We start from the raw sequence: 20,713 nt of genomic DNA, 5'->3' as shown, positions 1-20,713 counted from the left end.
TCACATAATACATCCATGCTGGAGGGCGGTTTTGCAGCTGGCTTAACACACCCAGACATAGGTGTGAGGAAACCCACAAATAGGCACTACCACAAACACACACGTTTGAGTGTCCGCCCTGAGACTGTGAGGTCGGGGTTTGATCCCCGGCCGGGTCATACCAAAGACCCAAATGGGACCCAATGCCTACCTGCTTGGCACTCAGCATAAAGGGTTGGATTTGGTAAGTCCCTGCGACATACTAGCGTCATGTGTTCAAGTATCAAGTGAATGTAATGATTTTTGAGTGGCGCAACCACTCCCTTACGGAGCTATGTGTGTGGGTGGCTGGGTCTGAGCACGAAAACAGCATGGTTGTTTTTCACCACCTGTGCACAACCTAACACACACAAACGCACATATTAACTGTATATAAGATGATTTCGGGTGTGCCAGTACAGTACAGTGACAGGACAGTACAGTAGAGGGACCCCCACACGGTAACTCTATAATTTCTCAACCGTTTCGGACGTGGGGCGGCTCGCCGGAATCGGCCTGGCCCCCTGGCCGTGGTCCTGTGGGTCTGGAATTTCCGGGGACCCCCCGGGAACCCCCACACGGAGTTGCACCACTCACTTCACACAGGTGTGATTTTTATTGGTCAATCAGTTTTGAACACATCCGAAAAACCAGGAATCGACCTGGGCTTGATTTTTACATAACCTAGCGTGTTGCCACTTGATGGACAACATTTTCGGAGCCTAGTTCTTAGTTTTTTGCAATCTGACAGCCTTTTGTCTGTGTGTGTGTGTGTGTGTGTGTGTGTGTGTGTGTGTAGACCTACATTTCTACGAGGGAAGGTGGTGAGTAGTTTGAACTCATCGAAGGGGAATCCCTTGGACGCCACATAGTCAAAGAGGACCTGCAGCTTACAGCTGCCCAGGAAACGCCTTTCAAGGAACTGGCCGCTTGGTGCGCGGATACGCAGCTTGCTGATTGGCTCAGCTTGCTCCTCAATGGGCTCTGGCGGTAGGGCCTGTTCCAGTGACAAACGGATAGCCTGCGAAAAGGGAGAAAAGGTCAAAGGCAATACAGTTATATGGAGCCACATACTGCATACATGTAGTCAATAAGTTACTCATATTTTTAAAGAGTTTTGGAAGAGAAAAAGGTTGGCCATTAAAAAAATATCATTGACGGGGTATTGCCCAGCACTGATTATAGGGTCTCATTGTTGTCCTGAGAAACATGATTTAATTAGTTGCCCTGTGCCTCACCCTGTTCCCCATTGCCTGACATTGCCCAAAAGGTTGGCTGAAAGTGAATGATCCTGTTGAAACATAACACGCTCTACTCACAGTGCCAAATGTTCCTCTCATGACGAGAATGCAGCTCATTTGGAGATTTAGGCTATTTAAGCTTACACAAGTGCAAATGTCAACCATTAAGTACATTTCTACACTTTCACAGTTAGATTGACACAGGATTTTGCTGTGTACTTAAAGACACTCCAACCTTGAATTATCAAGGAAAGGTCTAGCAATGTATGAATGTTCTATAGCAGCACACACACGCACCCCCCCCCCCCCCCCCCCATGTTAAAAGGGGCTAGCTGGTACAAAATATAACCATTAATAGTCATGTACCGCATTGACGCTAATCAACTCTCCTGTGTTCCAAAGAGCAGGCTTCAGCCTCTCCCTGGAGCCTCCCTCTCCCTGCTTGTTGTTCCTGTTGGGCCTGCCGGGGAACATATGCTGTGACAACATGCCCCGGCTTTATTTACACACCATAATGCAATTATATTTCATAAGAGTGTACAACAGTAGCTCATTAGCAGGTTCTGGTGTTAGGGTGGGCAGGGCAGGGCGCGTGCCGCTCCACTGTCACAGCTCCCTTAGGTATAAGAGCTGATGCTGACTGGGTTTAAAGGGCCCCCACCAGGGAGGGACAGAGACACACACACACCACACACGCACGCTCGCAGCGGGTGGACATGCAACCACTGAGAGACAAAAAGACAGCAGCGTAGGCACCAACACACATAGGTATGGGCAGACAAACACGCAGAGGCGTCCCTAAACCAAAGAAACCACAGGACACACGCCAGGCCTGGTCTGGAGCCCAGGCTGTTCCACACAAAGACAAGTAAGGGGCATCCATGCATTACTCCCTCCCTCCATTCACCCTCTTCTCCCGCTCTGCTCAGGTAACCACAGAAAGCAAACAGATGACTGCTGGGTGGGAGGGAGAGAGCTGCACCTGACAGCCAAACTGCTGTATGCTAAGACCCCCTGAAAGTGGTAAATAATGATGTACACACACACACACACACACACACACACACACACACACACACACACACACACACACACACACACACACACACACACACACACACACACACACACACACACACACACACACACACACACACACACACACACACACACACACACACACACACACACACACACACACACACACACGCACGCACGCACGCACGCACGCACGCACGCACGCACGCACACGCCTCAGTTCACCTTTTCTGCTACTTTCGTCTCCCTCTCCTTTGCACAAAGGCACAAAATCACAGAGAATTCCCACTGGCTTAGTAGTCCCACTGGTGGGTGGTGATGTTTTTATTGTGTCTGGAATTTCAGTTGCATATTAGATCATGAGTAAATCATGAGTAAACTTAAAATAGATTTCACAAATCAGAAGATGAAACAGTCTACTGTACACTGGATTTCGTTCAGCAAAGGACTGAAATATGTAGTTGTATGTATCTCGGGATCCCATTCAGATAAAGCTATTGAAACATACATGTACAGCAGCTTGTGATGTGAATGCAATAAGGCAGTGGAATCTATGACCCAAATCCATAGTTTAAGATACTGTACCAGCATGTACAGATTCACCAGCAGCCTGGACAGCAAGAAGCTAATCATTTGCCACAGGGGGCCAGTAGATGCCACAATTAATCAGCCATTTTCACCAATTAAGCAGCCAGATGTTACTCTGAACTTAATATAAATACTCCAATACGCCATTGTCCAACTGGCTTGTAAAGCAGGAGTTGTTGAGAACCAGAGCTTAAATGTATCAGCACATGCCAACGTTCCACACTTTGACTGTAGCAGAACAGTAGTCTACATCAGACTATAAGGCCTGCCTATTGAGCAATGACATAATTATGAGGCTAGTGTGCACACACACACACACACACACACACACACACACACACACACACACACACACACACACACACACACACACACACACACACACACACACACACACACACACACACACACACACACACACACACACACACACACACACACACACACACACACACACACACACACACACACACACACACACACACACACACACACACACACCTGTAGTGATATAATTAAGGAGGGCTTGCCAGGGAGGTCTTTTGTTATCATCTGTTTAACTTAAGTGACAAATCATCTGAGCGACCTGGGTCACCTGATACCCCTCTGCACCCCGAGGCTCATTGCTGCTGAATAAACAGCAATCAGCTCAGACTACACTGTATTAGTACAGAATATATTACAATACAGGTTCAATCACCGCATACAATGATTGTTTTCTTGTACATGTGGGTGTTTGCCTCCTATTCACATACAATAATTGTTTTTCTTTGCCTGAATGTGTATTTACTTAACCGTGTGTGTGCATGGATGCATGCATGTGTATGTCTTTGCATGTGTATATGCATTCATTGCACAAGTCTTTTGTTCATTTAAGTTTCAATAGGCGGCTGTGCGCTGTACTAATATAGGGTATTTAAATGGAACAATAACTTGTACGTGTGTTTATGTATTCTGAGATTAACAGGGACAGGCCTCACAGCATTCACAACCTCCAGTGTTGTGCAGAGGTTGCATGTACTGTATATTAACCTAAGCTTCACATTCAACAGAATACATTAATTGGCTATTTATTCTGAAGTGACAGTATGACAAAAAGATTAACTGGACAATGTGTTGCCGGGTCTTACGGCACTTTCATAAGCAGTGAGATCCAGTGCAAATAGTGATTTTTCAATTACCGTCACAGATCATGTTTCTCACGTTTAATTTATTTTGTTGTTGTGAAACAAGCACGCTCCTCTCCATCTGTCATCACAGTTAGAAATAGAGATATGATAGAGCACTGGAACTCAATGTGGGGTCCAGGGACCTCCAGGGGTCCTGGAGGGCGTTCCACGAGATGCGTGGCTAAATTATAGATAGTCAATCTGTTATTGCTTTTATTTCATGCAACACCTTTTGTGTTACAATTTAGGCATTCAGCAGACGCTCTTAATCCAGAGCGTGTTGTGAGTTTACGGACCTTAACGTTTTTACACGTGTAGAGACCATTTTTGTGTATTTTTCAAAAAGTCAAAAGTCGATAAAAAGCTCATTTTAATTACTTCCTGAAAACGAAAACGTGCTGCGTGACGACACGTCCCGATTGCTGCATGTTACTCCAAACACAGCTGATTTTGATTACAGAACTACTCTGTTTTTAATCTCATTCAAGATGACATCCAGACAGTGCATGACTCATTTTAAACTTAATCAACACGCTAAAATATGAATTCTGAAAACATAGGTTAGAAATAAGCCACGTAGTAGTAAAGATGGCTGTCTGCCTCTCACTTGTAAACAAAAAGACTCCAGGCGTCGCGGATGTAGCAGAGCTACTGTCCCATAGCCTGAAGGGATGTGACGCTCTGATTGCGTCACATGGCGGCTGTGGCTCAGGAGGTGGAGCAGGTCGTCCAATGATCCCTGGGTCGGCGGTTCGAATCCCGGCTCCTCCTGTCCACATGTCGAAGTGTCCTTGGGCAAGACACTGAACCCTACATTGCCTCCAATGAGTCGGTCGGTGTGAGCTCGCCACCATTTGTGTGTGAATGTGGGAAGTGAGGACGCTGGCGTCGACTGTTCGCCGCTTCACCTCCCAATGTATGAATGAATGAACCATTGTAAAGCGCTTTGAGCACTTGGAAAAGCGCTATAAAAATGCAATTCATTATTATTATGATTGGTTCAAAAACACACAGGCTTCTATAGATGCTCTGATACAATTAAGGCTATACCGATATTCGATATTTTATTAATTAATCGGACAATTCCGATATTTTTTAATATTATTTTCAATTAAAAAAAACCTGGCAACCCGCGGTCCGCGGTCATATACCGCTGACCTGAACGGGGCTCCCTAGCCTGGTGAAACCACCCCCCTGCTGGAGGTTCTCCCACCCTCGAGAGAGAGAGGGGGGGGGGGGGGGAATGCAGTCTACCTACCCAATGTTGTGGATAGCCTTTCATCATTTCTCCAATTAATCCAAAAGTAGTGTGAATACTTCCACAGCCTAATTACTAAAGGATAAACTATCAGTCTTCTCCAAAATCTGTCAATCTTTGTCGTTACTCAGCACGTGTTGACAACAACGGCATGTAAACAGAAGTGTGTCGTGTGTGTGTGTCACACCAAAAGTGGTGACCTATAGAATCCTGTACATTAGAATCATCATGCAATCACTACAACTGCAAAGCATAATGGATCACTGATGTCCCTGTAACAAGTGGAGCCTGCTGCTGGATAGCTAGCCTGCCGCCCGACACAGACAGCACAGTCACAGCTGTCATTAATGAATGGTCTTGATTTGATTGCCTATGCGGTCAAGTTATAGGCTGAAATGCAGTAATGCACAGGCTCATCATTTACATAGCTGCTGGCTGCCACGTGCCTCCTGGCAATATGCACATTTCGCAGTTTGAGAGCAAGGACACACTAACCATGTGGATTATAGTTTTGCTGGTCAATTTGAGACAGGTTAGTAAAACCATTGAGGAGGAGGCTAGGAGTAAGCTCTCTCTCTGTGTGTGTGGTGTAGAGAGAGAAAGAGTGATGTGATATACTTCTCCAGTAAGCGGTGCAGAACCGAGAGTGCTATACTTCTCCAGTACAGCAGTGCAGAACCGAGTGCTATACTTCTCCAGTACAGCGGTGCAGAACCGAGAGTGCTATACTTCTCCAGTACAGCAGTGCAGAACCGAGTGCTATACTTCTCCAGTACAGCGGTGCAGAACCGAGAGTGCTATACTTCTCCAGTACAGCGGTGCAGAACCGAGAGTGCTATACTTCTCCAGTACAGCGGTGCAGAACCGAGAGTGCTATACTTCTCCAGTACAGCGGTACAGAACCGAGAGTGCTATACTTCTCCAGTACAGCGGTACAGCACCGAGAGTGCTATACTTCTCCAGTACAGCGGTGCAGAACCAAGAGGGTGACACATTATTTTGGATGTAAACTGCACAGCTTTTAGCCTTTATCGGATTTGCGGATCTGTGAATTTTAGACCACCGATCCGATATATCGTATCGGTGATCGGCCGATATATATCGGTGACGGATCTATCGGAGCATCCCTACAGGCTTCCGTTTCAGACTGAAACTTTGAATTAAATGACAGAAAAAGCCATTGCACCCCAACTTTAAGAATGTACAAATGGTACTACATGGACCCTGACACGTCCATTTAGATCCATTTGTAATAGAGGAATAAAGACCACGAACATGTTGCCTATGGTTAAAATGAATAGGATTTCTGGCACCCAGTGAATTTCATTATAATGTGCTACATGCTACTACTCAAATCCCTCATGTGAGTCTTGGGTGGAAAATCTGTGCCATTTTTGGTGCTCACCTCCTTCTCGTCGTCCTGCTCTTTCTGCATCCGTTCCTGACGAACCTGCTCAGCCTCCTCTCGCTCCTGGGTTTCTCTCTGAAATAGAAATAGAAAAAATACTCATAATTTCATCAACATAGTAAAATATAACTCTGAATGCACAATACGATTGATTGTGCATCAATCGTACCATGACGAGACACAGAACTGGCTATTTATATATTGTTATACCACTACATGCTATATCAGCAGGGATAGGGTGATTAAAAAAGGTTATGTCTGTATCAGAAATGACTTTGGACAGGTGGAAAACTTTAAACTTGTAAAGTGACGCATTACTTTACCTGGGTTATCTTCTGATAGTTGTACTTGAATGTTTACATGAAATAATAATCCGTTTAGTGTTTGCGAACATGAAAACATAGGACAGCTTGTTGTGACACATTTGATCATGAATGCACGTGAAAGTAAGGCTGCGATAAAGACGCCAAGGATTCGATTTCTCTTTTATTCATGGCCGAAAAACGGAATTCCTGCGTAGCGGTGGTTGGGAACCTCTGGCATAGAGGAGTCAAATACGCTAATTCACCCCAGGGGAATTTGTATAATCAAAAATCAAAATGTCAAGGGGAGGATTGCAGCTACTATAAAAATTCCATTACAGTAGCAACTTATTAATGGCATGGTTAGTTTGACAAAAAATAAAACTACTGAACTCAAAACAAACTATGAACATATGTGCATGTTATAAACTAAAGTATGATTTGTGCAGTATATACATGTACACATGTTATAAACTAAAGTATGATTTGTGCAGTATATACATGTACGCATGTTATAAACTAAAGTATGATTTGTGCAGTATATACATGTACGCATGTTATAAACTAAAGTATGATTTGTGCAGTATATACATGTACACATGTTATAAACTAAAGTATGATTTGTGCAGTATATACATGTACGCATGTTATAAACTAAAGTATGATTTGTGCAGTATATACATGTACACATGTTATAAACTAAAGTATGATTTGTGCAGTATATACATGTACGCATGTTATAAACTAAAGTATGATTTGTGCAGTATATACATGTACGCATGTTATAAACTAAAGTATGATTTTGTGCAGTATATACATGTACGCAGGTTATAAACTAAAGTATGATTTTGTGCAGTATATACATGTACGCAGGTTATAAACTAAAGTATGATTTTGTGCAGTATATACATGTACGCAGGTTATAAACTAAAGTATGATTTTGTGCAGTATATACATGTACGCAGGTTATAAACTAAAGTATGATTTTGTGCAGTATATACATGTACGCATGTTATAAACTAAAGTATGATTTTGTGCAGTATATACATGTACGCAGGTTATAAACTAAAGTATGATTTTGTGCAGAATACATGTATGCATGTTATAAACTAAAGTATGATTTGTGCAGTATATACATGTACGCATGTTATAAACTAAAGTATGATTTGTGCAGTATATACATGTACGCATGTTATAAACTAAAGTATGATTTGTGCAGTATATACATGTACACATGTTATAAACTAAAGTATGATTTGTGCAGTATATACATGTACGCATGTTATAAACTAAAGTATGATTTGTGCAGTATATACATGTACACATGTTATAAACTAAAGTATGATTTGTGCAGTATATACATGTACGCATGTTATAAACTAAAGTATGATTTGTGCAGTATATACATGTACGCAGGTTATAAACTAAAGTATGATTTTGTGCAGTATATACATGTACGCAGGTTATAAACTAAAGTATGATTTTGTGCAGTATATACATGTACGCAGGTTATAAACTAAAGTATGATTTTGTGCAGTATATACATGTACGCATGTTATAAACTAAAGTATGATTTTGTGCAGTATATACATGTACGCAGGTTATAAACTAAAGTATGATTTTGTGCAGAATACATGTATGCATGTTATAAACTAAAGTATGATTTGTGCAGTATATACATGTACGCATGTTATAAACTAAAGTATGATTTGTGCAGTATATACATGTACGCATGTTATAAACTAAAGTATGATTTGTGCAGTATATACATGTACGCATGTTATAAACTAAAGTATGATTTGTGCAGTATATACATGTACGCATGTTATAAACTAAAGTATGATTTGTGCAGTATATACATGTACGCATGTTATAAACTAAAGTATGATTTGTGCAGTATATACATGTACGCAGGTTATAAACTAAAGTATGATTTGTTTAGGATATACATGTACACATGTTATAAACTAAAGTATGCTTTGTGCAGTATATACATGTACGCATGTTATAAACTAAAGTATGATTTGTGCAGTATATACATGTACGCATGTTATAAACTAAAGTATGATTTGTGCAGTATATACATGTACGCATGTTATAAACTAAAGTATGATTTGTGCAGTATATACATGTACACATGTTATAAACTAAAGTATGATTTGTGCAGTATATACATGTACACATGTTATAAACTAAAGTATGATTTGTGCAGTATATACATGTACGCATGTTATAAACTAAAGTAGGACTTTGTGCAGTACCTTCTTACGGTCTGCCACTAGAGACACTTCGTATGCTTCGTCTTGTTCTCGCTTCACCTCCTCCCTGGCTTCACGTTCATCCTGGAGGACAGAGAGAGGCAGAGATGGAGAGGCAGGGGGTGGAGGACAGAGAGAGGCAGAGATGGAGAGGCAGGGGGTGGAGGACAGAGAGAGGCAGAGATGGAGAGGCAGGGGGTGGAGGACAGAGAGAGGCAGAGATGGAGAGGCAGGGGGTGGAGGACAGAGAGAGGCAGAGATGGAGAGGCAGGGGGTGGAGGACAGAGAGAGGCAGAGATGGAGAGGCAGGGGGTGGAGGACAGAGAGAGGCAGAGATGGAGAGGCAGGGGGTGGAGGACAGAGAGAGGCAGAGATGGAGAGGCAGGGGGTGGAGGACAGAGAGAGGCAGAGATGGAGAGGCAGGGGGTGGAGGACAGAGAGAGGCAGAGATGGAGAGGCAGGGGGTGGAGGACAGAGAGAGGCAGAGATGGAGAGGCAGGGGGTGGAGGACAGAGAGAGGCAGAGATGGATGGAGAGGCAGGGGGTCATTAGCTGACAACATAGTAAGAGAAAAAAATAAACTCTAAAGCAGAGGCAATGGGTGGGAAAGAGAGGGATGCATGTTGAATGTTGTTTGTGGTCCCATACAAACACCAGGTATGAATGAGTACCAGAGAGGAATTCACTCTGTCCTGCACTTCCTTTACCAGATCCAAGGCCTCTTTTATGTTTCCTTTCTCTTGTCCATCTATTTTTCACAGTGCCCCTTCTTTTATTCTCTCATTCATTCTCCATCGCTCCCCGACCCTCTTCCTGTTTGTACAGAGGGAAGGGGACAACGGGCCTTTCTCTCCTTACCTGCTGTGGCTACAGAGTGGTTTTTACAGAGACAAAATAACTGTGTCCATTGTGTTAATAATAGCATAAAGCCATTTGATTCTTCTGCCTATAATGCCTATAATGTGTGCTAGCAGGGTTGGGACAGGATGAGCCCATTGTGACGATCAGAGGGCTAAATTGTGGCTGGACTGGGGCAAATGGAAGGGACACTGTATTGAAAATGAAAACGGATACATTAGTGCTTTTGGTTGGTATAATATTTAACACTGAAAAGAAACTGTAATTGAGTGGCAGAGAGGGACAAAGGCATCAAACCAAACCGTTTATGATGTACTGGTCCCAAGTCACGCAACTAAGTCACAATAGTTATTACTGGGAAACGTGTATTTGGTCTGATTGAATTCACAATTAACCTACTTAAACCCTAAACCTAAAATGCACCTCTCTCCCATACATAACATTTGCTAAGTGATCTGAAAACAGCTCCAATGCGGTCAGATTCAAAAGAAACCCGCATGACAACCTATAGTGAGTAGTCAGTCCAACACAAACTAGTGATCTAAAACAGACAACTGAAATGACTGAGGAGTCAGTGAGGTTAGATGTTGTGACAATGTGGCTGTCCAGCTGCTCTGTTCTCAGACAGACACAAGAGTCACTGTCAAACACTGTCAGACAGGAATGTCTGGGTTGGTAGACATTTGTGATCGTGTCTGAGTCTGCCCTGGGAGTGCGGAGGAGTAAAACATATAGACGTATGGGGCATGAAGAAAAACTAGATGACTAGTAAAGCTAATTTTTCCATTGTGTGAAATTAATGCTTTAATTTAGTTGAGATTAGCCCATGTTTGACATATACTTCTGCTACAATAAATAAGAAATGTCATATCATTAGAAGAGTCTAAAAAACATGCTACAGTAGCTACACCAATACGGACAAAGTTCTTTGAACCAACCGACATTGCCATCCTTACAGCCTTGCACTGACCAGTTGGGCTAAAATATAAACAAATTACAATATGACAAGATTTGTAATGTGGTGGGGGTGTAATATATTGTATATTCAACACATTGTAAACAGCAAATGCTTTAAATGTGAAATAAACTTAATAATCAAAAGAAAGGTGTGTGTGTGCGTGCGTGCATATATATATATATATATATATATATATATATATATATATATATATATATATATATATGCCCTTCCGTTTTCAGCTTCACCCAGCTAAATGCTGCCCACAGAGGAGCGCAGATGGGGGGAGCAGTTGAGTGCATAGGACCTCCGGAGTCCTAGGCGGGCTCACTAACCACTCAGCTATGGCTGCCCCTTCTTTGTTTGCATTTTGGCCTAAGGGTGGCGCTAGAGGAATCACAATAGGGTCATGGCAATCCGGTGTTTAGATTTTGAGATATCTTGTATGTAAGGGGAAATTGTGGCCTACTGGTGGTGCTAAGGGAAAGAGCATGGGATCGCCAAAATCAGCAGGTATCATCCTTTGGGGAGCACAGTAAATGTCATGGAACAGATATTTGATTTGGGAGTGTTGGGCGGATGGACTGACCAAAGTAACCATCCTTAGAGAGCCCTACTGAAAACTACTGTAGAGTGGAGTTTGTTGATTATTCACTATTTCAAGTCTGCCTTCACTCAAGAGATGAGATCGCAGACAATATTTGGCAGTAATAATACATTATCACACTGGACCAGTGATGTAAATAGGTTTTCAATGTAATGGGTCCCGGGACCCAGGGGTGGTCTTTTAGATGGGTCCCAGGGAAGTTTTATGAGTCCTACTTCAACGACGTTAGAGTACAGTACCAAGTACAGTATTGCATCCTAGGACCCCCGGAGGGTGACATTATATTATCTTTTCTCAATTTAGTGAGTCTAAGGATGCAGCATGCAGGCTATTTCCATCACTGCTGGACCATCACTTTCTTGTCCACAGCTATATATTCTGTGCTGGATCTATTTGCAACATTACACATAATTTCCCTCTTTCTGACATATGGATGGGGATGGAGTGAATATCGCTAATCAATAGATTGTCATCATACATCTAATTTCATAATGACAAAATTCAATCGTAAGGGATTATGAATGATTGAGGATCAAAGGAGATTTAATTGGAACATAAGACATACAAGACTAAATCCTATATAATAAACAATAAATAAATACCAGACTTTAAAAAAAAAAAAAGAAGACTCCTGTGTGCGACTATGTGAACTCACCACTGATGCTGGAGTGAGCATACTTTGGATACTTGGATACTACGCAGTTACTGGTTTTCTGACAGATAGCATGTCAGTTATCCTATGTGAACATAGGGCACAGTATTAGTAATAAATACAACCAGAGAGAATTGTTGTCACTCAGTCATCCACCCATCTGTGAACGCCATGCCCCAAGGTTGTTTGTGACAACAGTCATTCCTCAAACACGGTTCCCATGCAAGCTATGCTCACGATAAAAACCATTACATCCGCATTGTTAAGATAGTGGAGCTGCCTGAGTGACAGGGCTTGCTCGCTGGCTGGCTGACTAATTAGTTAACGGTTAAACTCCTAATATGGTATGATTTACGGTAGCTACTGTACAGTTGACAAAAACAAACTAAAGAGATGTCAGAGATGAAAAGCAAGGGAATGACGTGAAGTGTACCCAGTGACTCCATTGTATTGTACAGCTTCTCTGCGAGAAGTCAGATGATGAAGATGCAGTCCCTCGACATTAGTGCTGCAAGAATTGGCCAAAAATGTCGAATATTCCTTTTAAAACACCACGTGGATTCGACTGATTCGAACCTATTGAACTTTGAATGTAATTTTAATATAAAATACTGTAGCCGAATATGCAATAAAACTTTCTCTTTCTTTCTCTAAATGCGCCGGCCGCGGTTGGTGCTGAGAAATTCACTCTCTAGCGAGATCAAATTAATGATTCATACTTAATTTTTGTAATGGTTTAGTTTAGATACAAGCCCGGGACTTATTCTGGGGAACAACGATGTGCTCATTGCGCTGAGCCTGCTGTGATAGAAGTTCTTATCTCGACATGAAACAGGAAATAATCAAAGCAATTCAATGCATTTGTTTTAAATCAAATTAAGGTAGGCTACAATTTATATTATTATTTATAATCCGCCCGTTATCTGACCGCATTAATTTATTATTCAAATGTATAAATCCGCAACTTTTGCCGAGATTTTGTGCGTTTTAAAAGCTATAATACGCATATAGATTAATAATTAATTTATTTCCTGCATTATTTCACCCGCGGTTTATCCAATTCATAATTAATATAATTAATTTATAATATATTTGAATGACCCAAATCCACCCTAAACTACGGTTAACCGCGGCTAAATCCGCCATCCGCAGGTCTCTAGTACCCACACATTCCCATAGTACCCACCCAGATGACTCTTAACCAAAACCCATCAAGAGTGCAAGACAGCAATATATAATGCCATTCTTTCCCTTGTTTGATGTCACTGAGTACACGTTTAATTGAAGGGAACTTTAACGGTTTGCCTGTGACAAAGGCAAGAGTGATTCAGGGGGTCAGGTGAAAGTCTTTGACACCAAGGGGACCTCCCCGTCCCTACTGTCCCAGATTCCTGTCTCCGACATGAAAGACTAGCGCCACTGTTCCCTTGCTTTCTTCTCTGGAGTGGAGCTCTCAATGGTGTTTGTCCACATTCTATTGGATTAAAAGAAGCAGTCGACAGACACAGGGCAGAACAGGATTGCCCACACACTGGCTAAATGAGAGAAGAGTCTGTATCCTGTGCCTATTCAAAGACCGTCATCTGCACAGTACTCTACTCTGGAGAATGCTATGTATTTTCTGTTTGCCATCCTTTCCTCAGTGAAGTTCACCATAGGCCAACAATGCTCCCTGATCTGCCCCAGCATGTCGCCATTTAGCTCTTCAGCAGACCAGGCCATAACCAGGAGAAATAACTAAAGTGTTCAAATGGCCCGATAGTAGGCCTCTTTTTTCCTTTCTTGTTTTATCCCTACGGCTACAGATACATAAGGCATATCCAGTTATATGATATAGATAACTGACTACAACAGTTACAACAGATAATGAAATTATCACTGGAATAAAATTCCTGCCTTTAACATTTTATTCACCTTCAACAGACATAATCTGGTAATTAATCTGGGCCTAACGCCTAATTTATACCTTGTCACACAGTCAAATTAATACCGTGTCACTTAAAATAACAGATCTTCTAGAGTTGCATTTTGTGTCAGGTTGAAAATCTGATATTTTGGCAAGCTACACCGACAAAGTATAAATTAGGTTTAACTGTAAGGTCCCCGACTGCTCCATGCATCACCTCATCTTTGATGTCTTCTTGTTGCTGTGCTGTGAAGATTTCCATCGCCCCCATTAACCTCATCATCAGCTCATCCACTGTCGTATTGCCTGATGAAAGATTTAAAAAATATATCAGTAATTAAAAAAGCAATTTACAGTCATTCCATGATGCATACACCGGTGTGGTGTGATGTTTTTCATTGTAATTATTAAGACAATGTGTCTATCGTTAGATATTTGGTTCTTAGCTGCTCATGATTCTGGAAGACTATTTCTATGTATTTGATGTATTACCTTCTGTTGTTCTTGCTTACTGTAAGTAGCTCTGCTCTGGATTAAGAGTGTCTGCTAAATGCCTAAATTGTAAAAATAATGTAGAGTCAAAAATCACCTTGAATAACGTTTAAAACTTCATTTGATGTGCGCTTGCCCATAACTATGAGGAGCAGGGGGAACTGGTCTGTCTTGTACGTCCGTATAGTCTGTGCCACAACGCTGCCGAAGTGCCTCGTACACATGGTCAGTAGTCTGTAAGGGAAAGCAAAGCAATTAAAACAATATGTTTTTCTTTCTTGCTTGATTGTGTTGTCAATATTAGCAACATCAAGTATATGGCCTATCAGGGGGAACGCATGCACGCACGCCCACACATTTCACACACACACACACACACACACACACACACACACACACACACACACACACACACACACACACACACACACACACACACACACACACACACACACACACACACACACACACACACACACACACACACACACACACACACACACACACACACACACACACACACACACATGATTTCACATGCACAGCACAAAAGAGGAATACACAGTACTCATGGCATTAAGGACTTTAAAAGCAATTCTGCTTTTCTCATTCTGTCAGTGATGAACAAATTAGTATTCCTCACCAGACACCCAGAATTGATAGGGCAAGATGGATTTCTTATTCCATTACAAAGACAGAACTTTTTAAATTAACATTTCAGGGAAGGAAAAGGGTAGCAGGCAGACGGGGCCCCGCCAAGCTCCCTGTAAATGTCATAATATTAATGAGTTGCTATAGACCGAATGCAAATATAGATTAGCTTTTTTTCTCCCACATTTTAATACAATCTACTTTAATAAGTGGAGGATAAAATAGAGTAGTAATAGAATGGAGGGATGGAGGTTCAGTATGGATGGAGGTGGGGGGGATGGAGGTGAGTCAAACGGTGTGGGGGTTGAACACGTTACACATGAATTCAAAGTTCAAGGAGACACTTTCTGACTTTTTAGACTGCAAATTTTGAATGTGTGAGCCCATTGCTCCAATATCAATATTATAATGAGGCAGGTATAACTTAGAAGCAACAACTTCAGTATGAATAGCTTCAAAGGACCGAAAACAAGAAGGAAGACATTCTGGGGAAGTACCTAACTTAAACCAAACGCGTCTAGAAAGTTTGAACGTTTGATGACCTTCGCCTTTAAAGGTAAGCAGTTGATTCCCCCAATTCCTAATGATCATCTGTCCCGGACTTAACCCCTGGCAGACAACAACAATAGCCCAGAGGTACGTAGACTCTAACCTTTAATGAAAGACCAGGCAACAATGAGCACTGCCTTGGAGAGTAACCCAATCTTAATTCCCCCATTAAACATCACCCAACCTCCTTAAGTTCCTACCTACAGACTAAGGAGTCAATGCACCACATAAATAAAATTATATATCATTGTGCAACAAAACAACAACAACAAAACTATTTGTTTGGGATACAGGCTACAACCTAGATGTACGTAGCCTGTATCCACTGTCACAAAGCAATAAGAAAAACACCATACTTGGGATATACGTAGTACTAGATACAAAAGTATTGACAAAGCATCAATTACAGCAGGAAGTCATGCTGTACCGGGAGCTGAGGTGAACAGTTCAGTTCAGCCTCATCCAGCCATAACATAACATGGTAAAGAATGTAGCCTAGGCTACACCAGGCCCTGTGGCACTTCTCTATAGGAATTCAATGCAGAGGAAACACCTGCACGGAAATCACAAATACATGAACCCTTGGCACTCGCAAGCAACCACGAGCTTCAGGTTGGCTGGTTAATGTGATTGACGGGTTCTAATTTGTCCACCCCTCCTTACTCCATCTCTCATGCCACATCAAGGTAGCCAAAGTTAGTTAATGTTTCACCCACACTGTCAAGCTGATGTTTCTCTCCATCAAAGTGACGTGTGAAGATGTGAGTCGACTTGTTGGGCCTGAAATTCGCTCCACTGGGCAGTTGATGAGTCAGAGTCAGACTTGTACAGTAGCACTGCAGGGGAACATTTTAGCCAGCCACCTGTATGGTAATATGTATGGGAACCGGATGCTGTGCTCACTATGTAGCACACACTTAAAGTCAACATGGACATGTTTTGATTTGAAAATAACTTGTTCTCCTCCGTTCGGACAGTAATCATGTTTTCAGCTTTCAGGAAGTCAGGAAAATAGTCAAGTGTATTAGGACTATACCCCCGTTGGCTATACTGACATATACTACCACATTTGAGAGTTGGCATCAAAGTGAACTCAGAAAATCACAACTACGTGTAAAGACACGTATGAAGACTACGCTCATGTTGACAATCAACACTAATGGGAAGACTGAAAGCAAGAGTTTCAATGTGCGTGTGGGGTAGTTTGAATTGATTGCCACGCATGAGGACAGTAGCGCATCTGTGAGATATGTCATCAGCATTTCCCTTGGGTGACAATTACGCTGGCATGCCATGAGTAGAACTGGTTTTATGCATAATTAATCGTTTTACTGAGAGGACTGTGAGAATATGGAGGTGCAATCCAACAGGCACATTCCAGTAGCGGCTGGTTCATTAAACACACACATACACGGAGCCAGGACACCTTAAACAGCCTCTGTGATTGACGCCAATCACCAGTCACTCTGGATCAAGCAGGGAGCGTGAGAATGGGGAACCAAAGTGTGTGTGCGTGTATGCATATAAGCGTGCATGCATGCGTTAGCAGCAAAGCTGCGACTAGCTGTGTGCGATGAAAGGCTCCAGATGTTGCCTGCCTTTTAATGTGCAATAAAAAGGCTCAGCTGGGGCAAAAAGCAAAGGGGTGAACAGGAGAGAAAGGGGAAAAAAGAGAATGGAATGAAGGAAGGAATATCCTTAGAGGAAATAATGGAGGAGTGAGGTCAGTGTTGGGAGAGTCTTTCTTAAACGGCTCCTACCAGGGGGCCGGCTTAACTCTGGAGGTAACAAGGCAGAGAAGGGAAGAGAGAGAGACAGAGAAATAAATGGAGAGAAAGGGAGTGAGAGAGAGGAAGGGATAGAGAGTATTAAGAGGCTGAGAGAGCCGAGGTCCAGCCTGGACATAAATGGGTTTAATCAACCATTTGCCTGACTGGGAAAAAGATGACGTGTTGTGGGGCGCAAAAGGTCAAAGGAAGGGCAGGTTGCAGGAAACAGCCTGGAAGAGAGAGTGACTTCTCAAACTTGATGATGGTCCTGTTTACATTCAGAGAGTTTGCCAGAGTAAAATCCAATCTGAAGCAGGGAGAAATGCTAGGACGTCATTGGCCCAGAGAATGCAACCAGGCTCTCAGGTAAAATAGCAAGACTGATCTCTCTCTCTCCGATATCATCCCAGTGCCAATATCTGGAGATCTCTCTAAACGAGGCAACTATGATGGCATCTGTTTGACATGTATCATTTCAAAAATGCGCAATCACATAATACCAAACATGATACAGAGCCCCATCGATACAAAAAACATTTATTATCTTTTCAATCATGACGTTCTTTTGCCCGAAGTTTGTGTTCCAGACTGTAAAAATAAGGGTGTTAATAATTGTGACTTGACATTGATTTACCTCTCTCCATCTCCCCCCCTCTCTGCTTTCCTCTCTCAAGTCAATCTGGCCAGAGGCAATATGAAATTGCTATCCAACCCGATGGGATAACTTGAGAATCCTAATGGATTCTGATTGCATAAAAAGTATGACCTTTACAGTGAAGGCTATGGTGTCTGCAATATACTGTACATACACATTCATATTCATGAATGGTCGCTGATTCTCGAGTCCTGCAACTTTGTGGTAACTGTCATTCCTGGTGTACAAGAAGTAATGTGCAAGAATATCTCCACTGGCATAATGCACTTTCGTGTAGTCCCGGTTTACAGCCTCAAGAACTATATAGACTCAGAGGCAACATAGACTTAATGTCAGGATAGTGGAGCGAAAAGCCACCTTGTTGAGCAAAAAGATAAAGATGTTCAGAGTTGAGGGGAGCACAACATCCTTTCAGACAGATTAGTCAAGACTGACCAATCAGGGGCCTCATCATGCAAACAGCGCCTTTTGTTAGCGCCATCATCCTACCCCCCCGCCCCCCTGCCAGTGAGCGTGAACATAGACCCAAGAGAGACACTAACACAAAACAAGAGAGTAAGAGTGAAAGGCTGCAAGGATGGATGACAGGGTTGCATGGCAGCAATTAAGATGTCATCTTTGGAGATGGCATGACATTAATCTGAATTCTGAACGGAACAATTCTACGCATTGCAACCATCATGCCATTCTTTGGAATTTCATTAATGTTGATATTGCTTTATAATCACCTTTTATGGTATTCTCTTATAGTAAATTTAAAGAAGCTGTTCACATTCCAATCTCATTACACAAGAAATATGTTAGGGGTGCAACAGTTAACCCTCTACCAGGGCAGCTACAATAATAATTATGCGCTGAGCTTGTAGATCTGCTATTTTTCAAAAGCTAAAGTTTAACATAATGCTTAGTTAAAACACCAAAAGGGGTTCCCACCCAGAATAGGTTAAAAAAGGAAAGATTTTCACATTCAGTAGATTTTCTGTGGTCTGGGGTTTTCTGGCTCAAACAAGTGCTCTGATTTTCCTGCGGACTGTGATGACTGTAAGAGTCCACAAATCACAAATCACAATTTGCCAGCAGATGTCACTGTTGAGGCCTGTTTGCCTGTTTTCATTGCAGTTCAAAATGCTTCAGAACACACAGAGAAAATCCAGACAACAGAAAATACATTGAATGTTCAAAGTTCAGGTTGTGTGGGTGTAATTGAGGTTATAAAACCTAAAGGAAAAATAAAAATAAATGAAAATGAATGTCATGAAAAACCTTTAATTCAAATGAGTGTACAAATGGAACAAAATGGACCCATCATGTCATGGATTTTACAATGTAGGCTACAGAAAAGGGCAAAACTGAGAATGTTGAAAATGCAAAGTAAGACTTTTGGGGACAAAAGACGCAATTGCTGGGGGTGCGAAACAAAAGGAAAGTAATAATATTACTTCTAATACGACTAACTAACTACTAATAGTTAATATATTACCGTTTTAGAGTTACTTTTCCAACACTGGCCGCGGTTACATTACGGCTTGTCATTCCGAATAAATACTTCCGAATGAAATAATACGGAAGTCATGTTTTTGCTACAAGTTTACATGGGAAATGGTCTACTTTTAACTCCCATTATTTCATTCCGCAGCAGCTTTGGGGCTGGGAAGGCTTCTGATTGGATAGGGGTGGGCATATATGTTTACGTCTTTACGTTTTTCCCCTTCGGGTCCCCTTCTCCGCTGGGAAGGTGATCGTCTCGTCCGATTGGGTGTGAAAATAGGCAGCACGGCCAGGGCACGCAGCACACTGATTATCATCAAGGTCGCTCGTTATTTTTGTGAGAGAGAGATAGACTGTCACACACACACGCACACGCACACGCACACGCGCTCGCGCGCGTGTGCGTGTGTGTGTGTGAGACGAAAGACCCTGAATGTTGAAGCTCGTACCTTGCTTTGTTGGCTTCTTTAGTGATGTCCCAGGCCCACGTTATAAAGTTCTGACTCAGGTAGGAGACAATGGAGTCTGCACACATCATCTGGGAGCAGAAGACATTGCTGAGGACGCTCTCGTCGTTATGGAGGTAGATGGCCAGCAGCTTTCTCTGTGGAGCGGAGGGAAGAGGAAAGGATTTAATATTATTCCTATTTATTGTCTCCACCGTGTCCGTCCGCGTGTCCATCCGTCCCCAGCTAATCTCCAGCACCGTTAACCCGGTCGATGCCAAACTTTGCACACACTCCTAGGATGACGAACCTCTGAAATTTTCCGGAACAGCCTGTTATAGCACCACCATGAGGCAGATTTTCACATTTTTACCTATAATTGCACCAATCTGTGTGAAACTG

At 42.3% G+C, this 20,713-nt stretch overlaps 1 protein-coding gene across 2 annotated transcripts in view; it reads right to left on the bottom strand.

Annotated features, from left to right (window-relative positions):
- Positions 1-20,713, bottom strand: part of faf1 (Fas (TNFRSF6) associated factor 1) — a 94,195-nt gene that overhangs the window by 9,854 nt on the left and 63,628 nt on the right. For both annotated transcript variants that reach the window (XM_079505296.1, XM_079505297.1), the window contains exons 13-18: positions 20,315-20,469; positions 14,851-14,987; positions 14,479-14,567; positions 9,284-9,364; positions 6,718-6,795; positions 824-1,039 (exon numbers count right to left, since the gene is read on the bottom strand). In XM_079505296.1, coding sequence (XP_079361422.1) covers positions 824-1,039; positions 6,718-6,795; positions 9,284-9,364; positions 14,479-14,567; positions 14,851-14,987; positions 20,315-20,469 — 756 coding nt within the window. The remainder of the gene's footprint in view (positions 1-823; positions 1,040-6,717; positions 6,796-9,283; positions 9,365-14,478; positions 14,568-14,850; positions 14,988-20,314; positions 20,470-20,713) is intronic.

The sequence above is a fragment of the Electrona antarctica genome (assembly GCF_951216825.1).
Source record: "Electrona antarctica genome assembly, chromosome: 7".
NCBI classification, from domain to species: domain Eukaryota; kingdom Metazoa; phylum Chordata; class Actinopteri; order Myctophiformes; family Myctophidae; genus Electrona; species Electrona antarctica.
This window is presented reverse-complemented; position numbering and strand designations above follow the sequence as displayed.